The sequence below is a fragment of the Salarias fasciatus genome, chromosome 18 (genome assembly GCF_902148845.1).
Source record: "Salarias fasciatus chromosome 18, fSalaFa1.1, whole genome shotgun sequence".
Taxonomy (NCBI): Eukaryota; Metazoa; Chordata; class Actinopteri; order Blenniiformes; family Blenniidae; genus Salarias; species Salarias fasciatus.
In genome coordinates this window covers 3,221,981-3,235,791 of record NC_043762.1, presented here as the reverse complement: position 1 = coordinate 3,235,791, position 13,811 = coordinate 3,221,981, and the positions used below count along the sequence as shown (strand labels likewise).

General features: G+C 47.6%; 1 protein-coding gene across 1 annotated transcript; it reads left to right on the top strand.

Annotated features, from left to right (window-relative positions):
- Window positions 1-4,649: 4,649 nt before the first annotated feature.
- Window positions 4,650-13,431, top strand: prss56 (serine protease 56). Its single transcript, XM_030114140.1, has 14 exons — window positions 4,650-4,912; window positions 5,837-5,995; window positions 6,081-6,335; window positions 6,422-6,611; window positions 6,942-7,050; window positions 7,353-7,509; window positions 9,426-9,568; window positions 9,658-9,817; window positions 9,903-10,091; window positions 10,173-10,364; window positions 10,462-10,637; window positions 11,872-12,397; window positions 12,473-12,579; window positions 12,912-13,431. The coding sequence occupies exons 1-14, from the start codon at window positions 4,813-4,815 to the stop codon at window positions 13,083-13,085; spliced, it is 2,637 nt and encodes an 878-aa protein (XP_029970000.1). The 5' UTR covers window positions 4,650-4,812; the 3' UTR covers window positions 13,086-13,431.
- Window positions 13,432-13,811: the final 380 nt, after the last annotated feature.

Genomic DNA, 13,811 nt, shown 5'->3' with positions numbered 1-13,811 from the left:
ATGAATTTGGCCTTATTGAACAGTTGGTGGTTAATGCACATTTAATGGCAGTTATTGTGGTTGTTGAGGTCATAATAGATCTAATTAACAACATGAGCAACAATGGCCCGACGCAGGGCTTTGCAGACGAGCTGCTTCTGCTTGACTATTGTCAGAGGGTTCAAGTGTCTGTCTGCTGAAATGTTGGGAACCTCTTCTCCCCTGCGTACCCCACTGACCTAGATTTCAATTGTTTTCTGCTTTAGACAATGGGAGAAATGGGTTTCATAAGCGAACACAACACAATACCTGGGTGTTATCCAACACGATTGTTGTTAAAGTTCTCATTGTGATGAGTTTACGCTGTGCATTGTGCGTTTCTTTATGGAACCTGCCATGGACGAGCCTGTGCACACACACCAGAATTTCTGCAGCCCAGCAGATCTGCTTTCAAACACAGTCTGATGCAGTATGAATGAGGCTGAAATCACCAGACAGCTGCTCCTGAACGCCTCTGGTTCGTCACATGCTAACCAGTCATCATGTCGCCTGAGCTTCTGGAGAGTCTGAAGAGTCTTTAAAGTCTTCTGAGTACTTAATTCCTTTACAGTCTTCAGAGTCTTGAGCGTCTTTAAGGACTCTGGACTCTTTAGAGCCTTTGGATTCATTTGATGAGTCATAAGAGTTTTTAAAGTCTCTAGTCTCTGGAGTATTCAGAGTCCTTTGGATCTTTAGAGTGATTCATGTCTCCAGAGCAGGGTTATCCAACCTTGTTCCTGGGGAGTCCCTATCCAGCATGTTTTAGCTCTTTCCCTGCTTCAACACATCTGAATCTAATGATTCTGTCCTCATCAAGCACCGGGCAGAGCCCAGTAATGAGCCTGCCAAAGCAAGCAGGTGTGTTGAAGCAGGGAGAGAGCTAAAACATGGTGGATGAGGGCTCTCCAGGAACAGGGCGGGAGACCCCTGCTCTAGAGCAGGTTTTCTAAACCGTGGTCCTGGAGGCCCAGATTGCAATGAGGACTCCTTACTGAGCTTCTTTCGAACCATGATGGAGACATGAACACCGGACTGAGGAGTGCTGAAGCAGGGAGAGAGTTAACACATGCTGACACTGGGCCTGGAGGACCAGGGTAGAGGATCCCTGCTCTGGAGCCTTGTGAGAGTCCTCAGAGTCTTGCAGACAGTATTGCCTCTTTTTATATGACACACCTCTGTTTTTACCAGAAGCGTCCAGTGGGATCAACGTGACCTTTACATGTTCGAGGTGGTGGAGTAGTCGTGGCATGTGCACCACAGCACACCGAGCTACTCCGAGAAACAAAAACCCAAAGTTCCATAAACTCCTCAGCAACCGGAACTTTTTACTTAAGATTTTCAGCACATAGACTTAAAGAAGCTTTGTCTTTTTTTAGTTCTGACAATCAGAAAGACTTGCAGATGTGTTGAAGCTGTGATTTAAACAAGTCCAAAACAATATGAAGTCTACATTGAGTCCATATTTGATCATTTTCTCTGAAAAATGTAGCGTACAGTCCACAGTGTGAAGGCAGCTACATGAAAGGACGAGGTGGGACATGACAGTCATGGATACAGAAACATGCTGGCAGAGGAAGAAAGCGGCGGCTCCAGGCTCGGCGGACAGACGAGGGAAGCAAATTAATCAGAGGACTTCAAAGGAACTGATGGATTGACGGAGGAATGAAAGAGTGCCGCCGTTTGTCAGGACGCTGTTCCCACTCTGCTCCGCTCCAACCGCTCAGATCTCAGGGTCAATGTGCCGCACGGGTGCATGGAGGGGGGCAACACTCACAACATGCACACAACACACAACAAACACACAACATGCACAATGTACACACAACTCACAACGTGCATAACAAAAACAACACACACATCATATACAACAAACAGCACAAAGCATGCACAACATGCACAATAAACACAACATAACATGCACAATATACAGAACACACAACATGCACAACATATACAACACACAACATGCACAATATGCACAACAAACCCCACATGCACAATTCTGCCAGGTCAATGGAAAAGAGATTTTGTATCTCAATGAGACTTTACCTGGTTAAATAAATGATATAATAATACAATAAGACACAACACATAATGCACACAATGCGGACAACACACACACACACACACAACAGGCATGATGCCTACAACACAGAAACAACATTAACAACACACTCAACAACATACACAGCATGCACTATGCATACAGTGCAAACCACACGTGCAAACCACACACCACATGGACAATAAACACACACACACACACACACACACACACACACACACACACACACACACAAACAACATGCACAACATACATAAGATGCACAATACCTACAACAGCTACAACACACACATCACACACACGATACACAACATGCTAAAATGTTATAAATTTCTGACTAAACTGTGAAAACAACATGTAAGACTGCAGAACTCCATCAGTCGGTCTTTGTCATGGAGCTGGTGTTTGTTTGCAGGTTTTCTCTCGAGGCTGCAGCGACCGAAACATAAACACTCACACACTAACACATACTGTCGGTGTGAACTGGCTTGTGGCAGCGCAGGGCCGCTCTCTTTGATACTCGTTTTATCACCCGGCCAGTTAGTTGGCTCAGAGTTGACTCCAATTTGTCGTCCTCCTCTTGGGTTTGATGTTGGCGCAGACTTTTATCTGTGTCCAGATCCAGACTGTGACCACTGCCCCGTCTGCTGCCGGCAGTGTACTGAACATTCTGTTTCCATCAGTCTCACAGAGGGACAGAGAGACAGATCGATAGACGGATAGAATTTTGTGCCATTTCTCAGCATATCCAGAAGGTCAGAGAATCGATGTCCTCTGCTAGACCAAAAAGAGGACGAGCAGGCAAGCTAGTGCGTCGACTGTGGGGGTGAATAACCAGTGGACTCAAGTCCAGTAGAGTCGTTCTTTCCAGGCTGTTTTTCCTTTGTCTGCCAGACTGTGTGAAAGCTGTGGGACTGTGTGGTTGAAATGCTCAGACAGATTGCATTGATGGTTATATGGAGAAGTGTGTGAGGGACCCACTCCAGTGAGCTATCCAAGTCTTCAGAAGAGATCATTTTCAAACTGGTGTCCTTGATCATGGTAGAGTTTCTCTTTAAATCCAAATCAAGGCACAGTCATTGTGAGTCCACTGTGCTGCTGCCCCTCCTGACTTCTCCTTGAATGAATAGAACCATGCAAACCTTGAGAAGTGGTGCGTGACAGCTGAAAATGTACTCTCAATAAACACGTCAATAAAGCCCCCTTCACTCTTTTCAAGGTGTAAATAGTCTGTACAGACTAGTTACAAGGGCAAGTTGATTTTCAAGTTGCTCTGGGGTGTACACTCAAGAGCATTTCTTAACACATAATCCTCTATATGTCTTTTCATGTGAGGCCAGTAGAAGCCGTTTTTGGCAAGAACAAATGCTCTCTGTGAACTCACCCGCTCCAAGTTATCATGAAGGTGTTTTATCACAGGAGACTGGTACTTGAGACATAAGACTAGCTGCTTTCCGATGTCTTATGGCGCAGGATAACCAGTTCTACGTATGGAGGAGTTCATGGACAGACCCCTTCACAGACAATCAAGTGTGGGTTCATCATTCAACCCCTTGAGAACTGATTAGATCTAAAAGAACTCGGTGACGGATTAACACGTCAATAAAGCCCTCAAGTGTTTCTTGATGCTCAGGAGTTCACTCGATGTGCCCCAACTGACAGTTGGGAACTTTTGGTTCTCATCTCATCTGTGTGTCACTTTCAGACATTAAAGTGGCAGGAAACAACCACATGTTTAAAATAAGGGGGAAAAAAAACTATGCAAAATATTTCCGTTCTGATCTGCTCTTTGCAGAATTTTGTCTGGACTTTGAAAATATGCCACGTTCATAAGCGGTCTTTTACTGTATCTTTATGTAACAAAGGCAGAGTTCAGCAGAGAAAGACAAAAGTGATGTGAACTGACAATATTTTAATGGGGGGGATAAAAGACTGAAAGTGATCAATGGAAGCGGCAGCCAAGTGATGCCCGGGGGACGGCTTTGATGTGGGCATCCTCAGAGGGACGCCGGGGACAAAGCCCTCTTTCAGGGGCACAGAGAACCAGAGACACTTCCCTCTGTCTCCTGCTCACGCTGCAACTCTTCAGCTCGGACGCTCCTCTTCACTCCTCTCTCTCTCGCTCCCTCCTCCACATTCCTCCACTGCAGTGTCACATCAGCACATATCCTTATCTGTATAACTTTCTCCCTCTTTCTCTCACATTAATTCATTCAAACAACACCCCTTTTCTTGCCGCCCGGCCAATCTCTCTGCTCTCCCTGCTTCCCCCTCCTCCCTATCCGTATTTCTCTCTCTCCCTCCCTCTGCCTCCTTTCATAGAACCAAACCTCTTTGTAATGTCCAGCCTTGGCAAGTTGCACCCGATTTGCTGTCACTATCTTAATGAATTCATCTGTTTGTGTATTGGCCATGGGAGCATTTCTCCCTCCGCCCTCCCCTCCCTCTTTCCGATCCTCTTCCCCCTCCCTCATGCTGGTGTTCCCCCGGGGGACTCTATATATACCAGAGAGCGCTCCAGGCACCCATTGTTCCTCTAAGTAAACTTTCAGACAGATGCCCTGCAGCACAGTGTGGGAGCGAGTCCAGAGAGTCAGGAGGAGGGAGACTGATAGAGGCTGCGTCGCGCCACCGTCCACCACAGCGTCTCTGCACCCCCAGCGCTGGTCTTGCGTCCGTCCTGCCGGTCTGCCTGTCGTCACCGAGCGGAGGTCTGATGCTCTGACAGCATGCTGCTGCTCATATCACTGCTGCTGATGGGACTGGACTGCTTGCTGGCTGCCCCGGCAGGTAGAGAGGTCTACAGGATGCCCCAGAGCTCACTGAAAGGTACTTTCTCCAAACTCTTTACTTCACTTGATAGTGTGGGTGCGGAGAAAAGCAGAATTGTCATTTGCTGACTGAGTATTTCATGCACTGAAGCTAAAATTCTGGTAGTAAGCACTGATCCTGCAGCGATGCTTTCAGCGTTATGTAGAGAAAACATCTGGTCACACTGATGATGATGCTACTGAAATACTGAACAGAGTCGATGCTTCATGTGAACAAAATAGTGTTACATTAGCCTTTGTCATCTAAGCTGAATGACTGCTGAAACTGTCAGAGGTCAGTTTGAACTCGTGCTCTGTTAGTTTGCTCGATTTACTGAAGAAGTACCGGTTGAACTTGGCCACCGAGCTCTGCGTTCAGAGACATTTCTGTGGTTGTGTGAGGACAGCAGACACTTCATATTCAGTGCCTTTGGAGCGCCGGTCGGTCCCAGCCTCCCTGGGGCTGCCAGCCGGTGCCCTCAGAGGCCGGACCCTGCCCACCAGCCTCTGCCTGCTCAGCCCTGGCCTTCTAATTAAGTCTTCAATCAGCATTGTTGTTGTTTGTGGCCTATCCTGTGATGTGTTGCGGCACAGAGGGGGGCTGCAGGGCCGGCGGCCTGATTGAAGTGTGTCTGTTGAAGCCTCACCAGCGCGCTGAGCGTGAGCTCGCTACCCCAAAATGCTGCCAATGAGCTCAAAGCATGAGAGAAAAGGGGGGTGCTCGCACACATACCAAAAAGCTGCAGCATTTCATGCTAACACAGCGTTCCCACAGCAGAGGATGTCGTTCTAAACCAGTCCCTAAAACCTACAGGGTCAAAAAAAGAACCTGCATGTGTGTCTCTTCTTGACCATTCCTCCCTCTTCCAGTTTTCCCTTTTAGTTTTGTGAACAGTCTAAATTCTCCTGGTGTCTCCGTGTTGCTCTCCGTCCTCTCCTGCAGCTCTGTCTGATCGTGGCACCGTGGTCCTGGAAGCTGCCATGACCAGCGCCCTGTCCTCTCTTGAGCGTGCGTCTTCAGAGCGAAGCCGGGCTGAAGCTGGCTGCAGAGGGTGTGTTCCCTGCCTGTTTCAGAACTGTGGACAGCTGTCGGGCTCCTGCTGTAAGTGGATCGCCGCTACGTACGACCACTGCAAGCTTTTCTTGCTTCGTCCATGACACCAGAATGTCCCCCTCCCCTCCGTCAGCCTCTCCGTCGTCGGCCCAGGCGGAGCCCGGCTGCGACGTCATCTCGAAGGCTCAGAAGCTTGAAGGCGAGGCGGAGCGGAGCTGGGCTCTGAGTCAGGCCTGCGCCTTCTACCAGCACCGCTGCCCAGCAGGTGAGCTGGACACGGAGAGCTGCATCAGGATCATGGGGGAGAGCTGCAGCGCTCGGGTCCTCCAGTGCAGCCTGCTCAGCACAATGCAGAACCTGGAGCCCACCATGCAGACACACACCCAGGGTGAGAGGATACACATGTTCACAGGGTCGCCGCAGTCCCACCCTGCTTCGCTGCTTTTCTGGACCATCGGTGTCTCTCCGTTGCAGCTGTGTGTGGTCAGAGGTCATCCACGGTGCCGAACATCACGCAGCCTCGCTCCAGGATCGTGGGGGGCTCTCCCGCCGCTCCGGGCAGCTGGCCCTGGCTGGTCAACCTGCAGCTGGACGGGGCCATGATGTGTGGAGGCGTCCTGGTGGACAGCTCATGGGTGGTCACTGCTGCACACTGTTTTCGAAGGCAAGTGATAGTGCAGCACCATATCTTTGACTGGAATCTTTTATTTATTCTGAGCTTTTGGTGGTTGAAATGACACACAATGTGTTACTTCTTTACAAAATGTGTTGGTCACATGATGTGCGACACTCGCCTTTTGTACAGTTAAACTGTTGAACATGAAAATAAATAGTTAAAAGACTGTTGTGTTACGGCACAAAGCCCAGAGACATTCTAGTATTAAAATGTACTGTTTTAAATCGATATCAGCACATTAACTTTTAATTCTTCAAACCGTCATTGGCCCTCACAGTGATTGTTAACTTTTCCTTTTTGTTGCTGTGGCTTCTCCAGCAGCCGTGATGAAAGTTCCTGGACTGCCGTTGTGGGCGAGTTCGACATCACGAAGACTGACCCTGATGAGCAGGTTCTCAAAGTGAACCGCATCATTTCCCACCCTAAGGTACACAATCCATCGCAGTGGTCTTCAGCTCAATTCAGCTCAATTTTATTACAACGGCATCAACTACAACATGGGCTTCCTGCTGGTCTGGTTCAGAATAGAGGAGAGAAGGAGACATAGGGATATATACAAATATATTTTAGAGAGAAATCAAATATTTGATCCTTTAGTGATTGGAATTATTTACAATGTAGCAAATAACAAGGAAAACCAGAAGAGTTGCATTGTCGGTCCATATGTCTCCCCACGTCACTCACTCTTACATCAGACGTCAGCTCACTGTCACTTCTGCTTCTCTGCAGTTCAATCCAAAGACACTGAACAACGACATTGCGCTGGTGGAGCTGACGAACCCCGTGGTGATGTCCGAACACGTCACCCCGGTGTGCCTCCCCTCCGGCTCCGAGCCCCCCGCCGGGAGCCCCTGCCTGGTGGCAGGCTGGGGGTCCCTCTACGAGGGTGAGTGGAAGATCGATGTCATTTCCCATCAGCAGGTCGTAGCTCCAAACAGTTTCTGCAGTGCTGTTCAGAAGGATAATCCGATATTTTTAAGGTTGGCACAAACAAAGAGAATGATTTCATAGAATTATTTTTCATCACTAATCTCCTGAGAAAGGTTCTTAATGTCTTATAAATCATTATATTCATATTATGCAAAAGGGAAACACAAAATTTGAATGTCCTTCCATTGTCCATCTTCATCCCCTCTTAGTCTGTATGGGCTTGTGGTAGCGGCACAGACAGCAAACAAATCCAGACACCTCTGTCCCACAACTTCCTCCGACTCTTCTGGAGGGGCCTCAAGCTGCTCCCACACCAAACCAGACATAAAATCTCTCCTGTTGGTCTCCTGGACCGGCCTCAGGGCCTCCTCCCGGTCGGGTCAGCCTGGTAAACCTCTCATGGGAGGAGAACAGGGGCTGTCCTGATCAGATGAACCTCCTCAGCTGGTTCCTCTCGGTGAGGAGGAGGAGCAGCTCCACTTTGAGTATCTCCTGATGGATGAACTCCTCACTCTGTTACCCAGAGAGACATCCACCACCCTGCGGAGAAAACTCACTTCAGCCACCTCTATCTTCAGTCCCATTGTCATGACCCAAAATTCATGACCAGAGGTGAGGGTGGAGATGATCCAAAGTTCATTTCAGAGGTGAGGGTTCAGATGTTGACAGACCAGTAAAAGAGAGCTTTGTTGTCCAGCTCCTCTTCACCACAGCAGTCCGGTACAGTATCTGTACCACTGCCACGTCTGTTCAAATCTGTTGACCACCTCACCATCACTCCTCTATAAGACCTTGAGAAAACTCCACTTGGTAAAGGTGTTCCCTCCCTACCTGGAGAGGGCATGACATCCTTTCCCCTGAGAGAATGTGGAGGTGTTGATCAGCATCCCAGGTATTTCACACTCTGAACTGTTCCAGTGAAGGCTGGAAGCCCTCATGTGATGGTGGCAGGAAGACAGCATCGTCCACAATAAGCAGAGATGCCACCCCACACCCCCACACATGATGCTGAGACGTGTGAAACCCCATTAACTTTTCAAGCACTCGCTGGTCCCCCTTTTTGAAAATGGAGACCACCACCTCAGTCTACTAGTCTGAAGGTACAGTACCCAACCAGGACAGCTCCACAGTACCCAAGACCTTCAGCACCTCCGGGCGTATCCCATCCACTCCTTCAGCCTTTTCTAACTGCACCAGGGAATTGGACGATGATACTCCCAAAGCCTCAGGCCACGCCTCCTATAAGGGAAGCATGTTGGATTCAGGAGTTCCTCAAAATCTTCTTTTCACCTGCAGCCAGGTGGTCAAAGGATGCTGAGCTCTTGCTGACCATAGCTTGAAATATACCTCTCCTGATGGTACCTCACAATGTCTGAGACCAACTGAAAGTCTCAGTCCATTGTTGTTCAGAACTTCTTCCATATTACTGATTTTGATCTTGCAGCCATTCCAGTTGAGGCCTTTTCAGCCCGCCAAAACCTGTTGACCGAGTTCGGAGTCTCCTGAGTCCTCTGCTAGTCTTTCCCAGCATACCCTCACTGTGTGCTTGGGTCTGCTGGGTCTGACCTTAGTTTTCCCCATGACATAACTCACCAGCAGGCGGCAATCAAATGAAGCTCGGCACCTCATGCGACCTGAGACCCGAGGAGCTCTGAAACCCGAGGATGCACCAAGTTCACCTCTGAGCATCTATGTTATTTGAACATGGTGTTTGTTATAGACAAACTAGGACGAGCGGAGAATTCCAACATCTCACCAATGAAATATCCATAAAGAGTTTGGACAAATGGATTTTCTGTTGCAAATGGAACAGATTAAACAGAGTGGCATTGCATTGTATAAACGATTGACTCCGTGTGTTTCTTCTTTCAGAAGGCCCATTTGCTGACGCTGTGATGGAGGCCAAGGTGCCTCTGTTATCTCAGAGCACCTGTAAGAGCATCTTCGGTAAAGAACTGGTTGTCAACACCATGTTTTGTGCTGGATATCTCTCTGGGGGCATTGACTCCTGTCAGGTGGGTGAAGCAACAACAAAACGTACATCTTTCAGGTTGGATGTGAGAACAACACTGTAAAAAGACATTTTCAAACTTTCCACTTGCAGGGAGACTCTGGCGGACCTCTGCTGTACCAGGACCGGGTTTCTGGCCGGTTCCAGCTCTACGGCATCATCTCGTGGGGAAACGGCTGTGGGGAGAAAGGAAAGCCCGGGGTCTACACACGAGTGTCCACTTTCTCCGACTGGATTCAGGCCGAGATACAAAGTGAGCTCCAAACATTGGAGAAGCACGCTTACTAGGCATTCGACTGAAAGAGTGACTCATCTGTGAATCACCCTCTCCTTCTTAGAGTCGTTTGGAAGCCGGGAGCCAACATGTCCGGAGCTGCTGAAGACCACCGAGATGACAGAGGAGGACCAGAAGTCCGAGTTCAGTTCTCTGTGCCGCTTCTACACCCTGACCTGTCCTCCGACCCAGTCCTCCAGCGCCTGCAGGCTCATGGCCGAGGAGAAATGCCTCACCCGCTTCAAGAAATGTCGTGAGTCCCCTTCCTAAAAAAACAGTCTATTACTTTTAAAAATTAGCGGTTCTCATTTCCTGTTTCCTCCCTGTCGCTCAGAGTTGCACTCGTTCCTGCAGACCCTGCTGGATTTGCTCCAGAGGGCCGAAGACTACATCAGGGACAAGGTGGACCTGACCTTCTTCACCCAGACTCTGCCTCAGCTGGTGGAGCACATCTACAGTACAGCTTTCGCTCACAGCAGAGAGCGGCGGGACGTGGGCCTGAGTCAGCGTCTCACGCAGATTAAAGGTACACCACACATGAGAATAGATCCTGAGGAACTGATAGCAAGCCGCTGCTTCATTCAGAGCTGTTGTGGTCGTGACCGATGTTTTCTTACTTGTAGAGCAGCTAGGCGGCGCTGTGGAGGCTTCTCCAGCTCTCCCCACCCTATTCAGAGACGTGGGAGCCTCAGTGGATGACTGGGAAAAATACCTGAAGAATATTTCTGATGAGATGGAAAAGCAGCCCACAGATGTCTCCTCCACACCAAAAACACAGGAGGACAACATTTTCTTACAGGTAGGCTGCTCAGGAGTTCAGATATACTGATCCTGTGTGATAGTGAAACTATTACTTTCTGTTTTTTCAAACTTTAAAAGGCACACAGATACTTCTGTAAAAAATAAAGATAGCGATTCAAATTTATTACAGCAAAAAATTACAGGTTCTGACCTTAATAATGACCAAAAACTCAAATGATTATTCATCTTCCATCGTATTTTTGAGCCCGACACTCTGTTCATTCATTCATTTTCTGCCCTTTCGGGGTCACGGGTGGCTGGATCCAATCCCAGCTGCTGTGGGCGAAGGCGGGGTACACCCTGGACAGTTCACCCGTCTGTCGCAGGGCTGACATATATAGACAAACAACCATTCACACCTAGGGGCAATTTAAGGTGATCAATTAACCTACCACACATGTTTTTGGACTGTGGGAGGAAGCCAGAGTACCCGGAGGGAACCCACGCACACACGGGGAGAACATGCAAACTCCACACAGAAAGGCCCTGAGCCCCGGCCAGTATTTGAACCCAAGACCTTCTTGCTGTGAGGCAAGAGCGCTAACCACTGCGCCACCGTGCAGCCCACACTCTGTTCAACTTTCTATAAAATGCTATGAATTCTTTTTTAACTTAACTTTTAAGTGAACTTTAAAAAAAACAACAGGATTTTGTGGGAATTAACAATTAGTAATGTAACTTGAATCATCCATGGAGTTTAGAAAAAAGTAATGGGCCTTTATTAAGACTATAATGAGTAAAAAGCACAGACATGTTCATTGAAATTCCAAAAATAAGAGTAAAAAGTGTGATACCACTGATGTCAGGACGTACAAATACTTTCGTCCCGAACAACTCTGAGCAAAATAAAAGCTTTAACTCTTTACAGGATAATCTAATACTCTTTGAAACCTAAGAATTTAAATATTTTATATTTTATATTTTTGGGTGTTGATAATGAATATTTGAAGAAATGTATCACTGTTTTTGACTTTTTAGACTCAGTCTTTAAAAAACAAAATTGAATTGTATTGTTAAAAGACATTTCCCAGACCTGTTAACTGATGTTCACTTTATCTTTAAAACATTTAAAATGTACTCAGATTCAGTTTAATACTTTGATACTTTGGAAACTTCCAGTATTTTACGGCTCCTGCACCAGTTTTTGTGGTTATTTAAACAGTGTTCCGGTTTGATGTAGTGAGAATTTGTGAAGGTCATCTCTGACTGTGTGTTTTACATGTCGCCTCCAGGCACAAGACTCGTCTGTAGAGCAGCTGGAGGCAGAATATCGATCTGTTATCTCAGCTCTGCTTTCCAAGCTGGACTCCAGAGCTGCTCCTCCGATCCTGCACTTGGAGCCCGTCTACCTCCAGGAGGACACTTCCATCAGTCCAGGTCTTTCCGGCGGCCCAGCAGGCCATGGCGAGCCGTCCCCGTCATCGCAGCGGTCCAGGGAGCCCTGGTCTCTCCTCACAGCCCTGATCAGTGAACTCCACACACTCAGGATGGAGGAGGAGCCCAGTCCAGGAGCAGCTCCACAGACTGACCCCACATCCAGCCTGGACGCTCCTCCTGATGAAACGTGGAGCGACACATCCAAGGATTTTACCTTCATTGAGGAAGGAGGCGGAACGGAGTCCAGATCTTCACAATTACCGCTGACAGTACAGTCGACTGCAGAGAGCGTTCACACAGAGACGGTCGATCCGCAACATGCTGAGAAACACAGAAGATACAGGAGCCTTCTGCACAAGCGGCAGATCCCTGCGGGGAAAAGTATGTGCACGTCCTGTTTCCTCAAACAAATCAGTGCAGAAACTGTTATTTGAACTGCTGTCTTTTTCCCTTTAGTTTGTCCTGGAGTGAAAGAGTCTTCACAGCAAGTCAGCCAGGTCAGAGACTCGTACAGCTGGATCCTCAACGTCCCCAGTAGAAACCTGCAGATGACTTTCCAAGAGGTAAAAACCTGAAAACAGACAGGTTCGACATCCACAGGGCAGCTATCAAAATGCTAGGACGTAAGAAAATATGGCTGTTGTTGAAGAATATTCCAAGACTGAAAATGTCTTTTTAATTTTAGGGAAGTTTTGCCCATTTTAATCATTCTAACTGAAATTTAAAAAATCTCCCATCCTTATGTTCAATGAATTCATCTTGTTTAGTTTCACAGTTTCAGAGGAAAGTGTTGAAAACATCTGGAAAACTTCTGGTCACTTCCCCTTCACAGGTTTAATCAATGAATTGGTGGACTGATGGATTTTCCTGACTCACTCCACCTGTTTTTCTGCAGGTTTTAGTTGATCTGAGCTCCAAGAATGAGCGGGGGCTGTACCAAGCAAGGGTCCGAGCCGTGGTGGGGGGCCGTCCTTTGACCTTTTACAGCCTGGTGGGCCTGGAGAACGAGTCGTTTTACCGCAGCGTGCCGAGGATCATCGCTTTGGCCCTGGAAGCGTTTAAGTCCTAACTGAGGAAGTCAGAACAGAGATGATGGCCGAGGGTCTCGTTACAAAGCTCTAAAGAAATCTGTCTTGACAGAGAAACGCACACTCAAAGACACTACTTCTGCCATCTCGTCTCAACAGTATTTACTTTCTTTTTCGGGTTTGAGAGCCTGACGTTGACTGGAAATGAAGGCATGAATGTACCAATCCAATCACTGACCAGCAGTCAGGCCACAGACGTTTGTGTGGTTTTCTAACTTATGAATCTGTATAAAATAAATTATTCCTATGGTCTTTTACAAAGGTTGAGCCTGTTGTGAAGCACAGACTGTGTACAGTTTTCATGGTTTTCTTGATATATTTATTTGTATAGAGCAAAGTCTTTGTATTTTTGTAAAAAAAAAACAAAAAAACCTAAAAAGCATATATATATATATATATATATATGAATAAATTGTTATTAATGATATGTCTCATGTCTGAGTATGTTGAGCGACACCGAGGTGGGAGGGGTTAATGACCAGAGTGTGTTGACCCTTGGGCAAGGCCCTTTGCACTGAATGCCTGTAACTCAACAATGAGCGCTACACCGATAGAGTCACGCCGGCTCGAACGTTGCCTGGCTTAACAGGGTTCTCATCAGGTCTTGTGGAACCAGGGCACCTTCCTGGCTATTGGAACAAAAAGATGAGTACGGACAAGATCAGCAAACAAGGCATTGATGGAGTTCTGCTGTCAGAGCAAACCCA

Bases quoted from the DNA above. Each gene is read 5' to 3' on its own strand.
- prss56 (XM_030114140.1), top strand. From the start codon at position 4,813: ATGCTGCTGCTCATATCACTGCTGCTGATGGGACTGGACTGCTTGCTG. The intron at 6,336-6,421 runs GTGAGAGGATAC...TCTCCGTTGCAG, and splicing joins CATGCAGACACACACCCAGG to CTGTGTGTGGTCAGAGGTCA. The intron at 10,365-10,461 runs GTACACCACACA...TCTTACTTGTAG, and splicing joins GCGTCTCACGCAGATTAAAG to AGCAGCTAGGCGGCGCTGTG.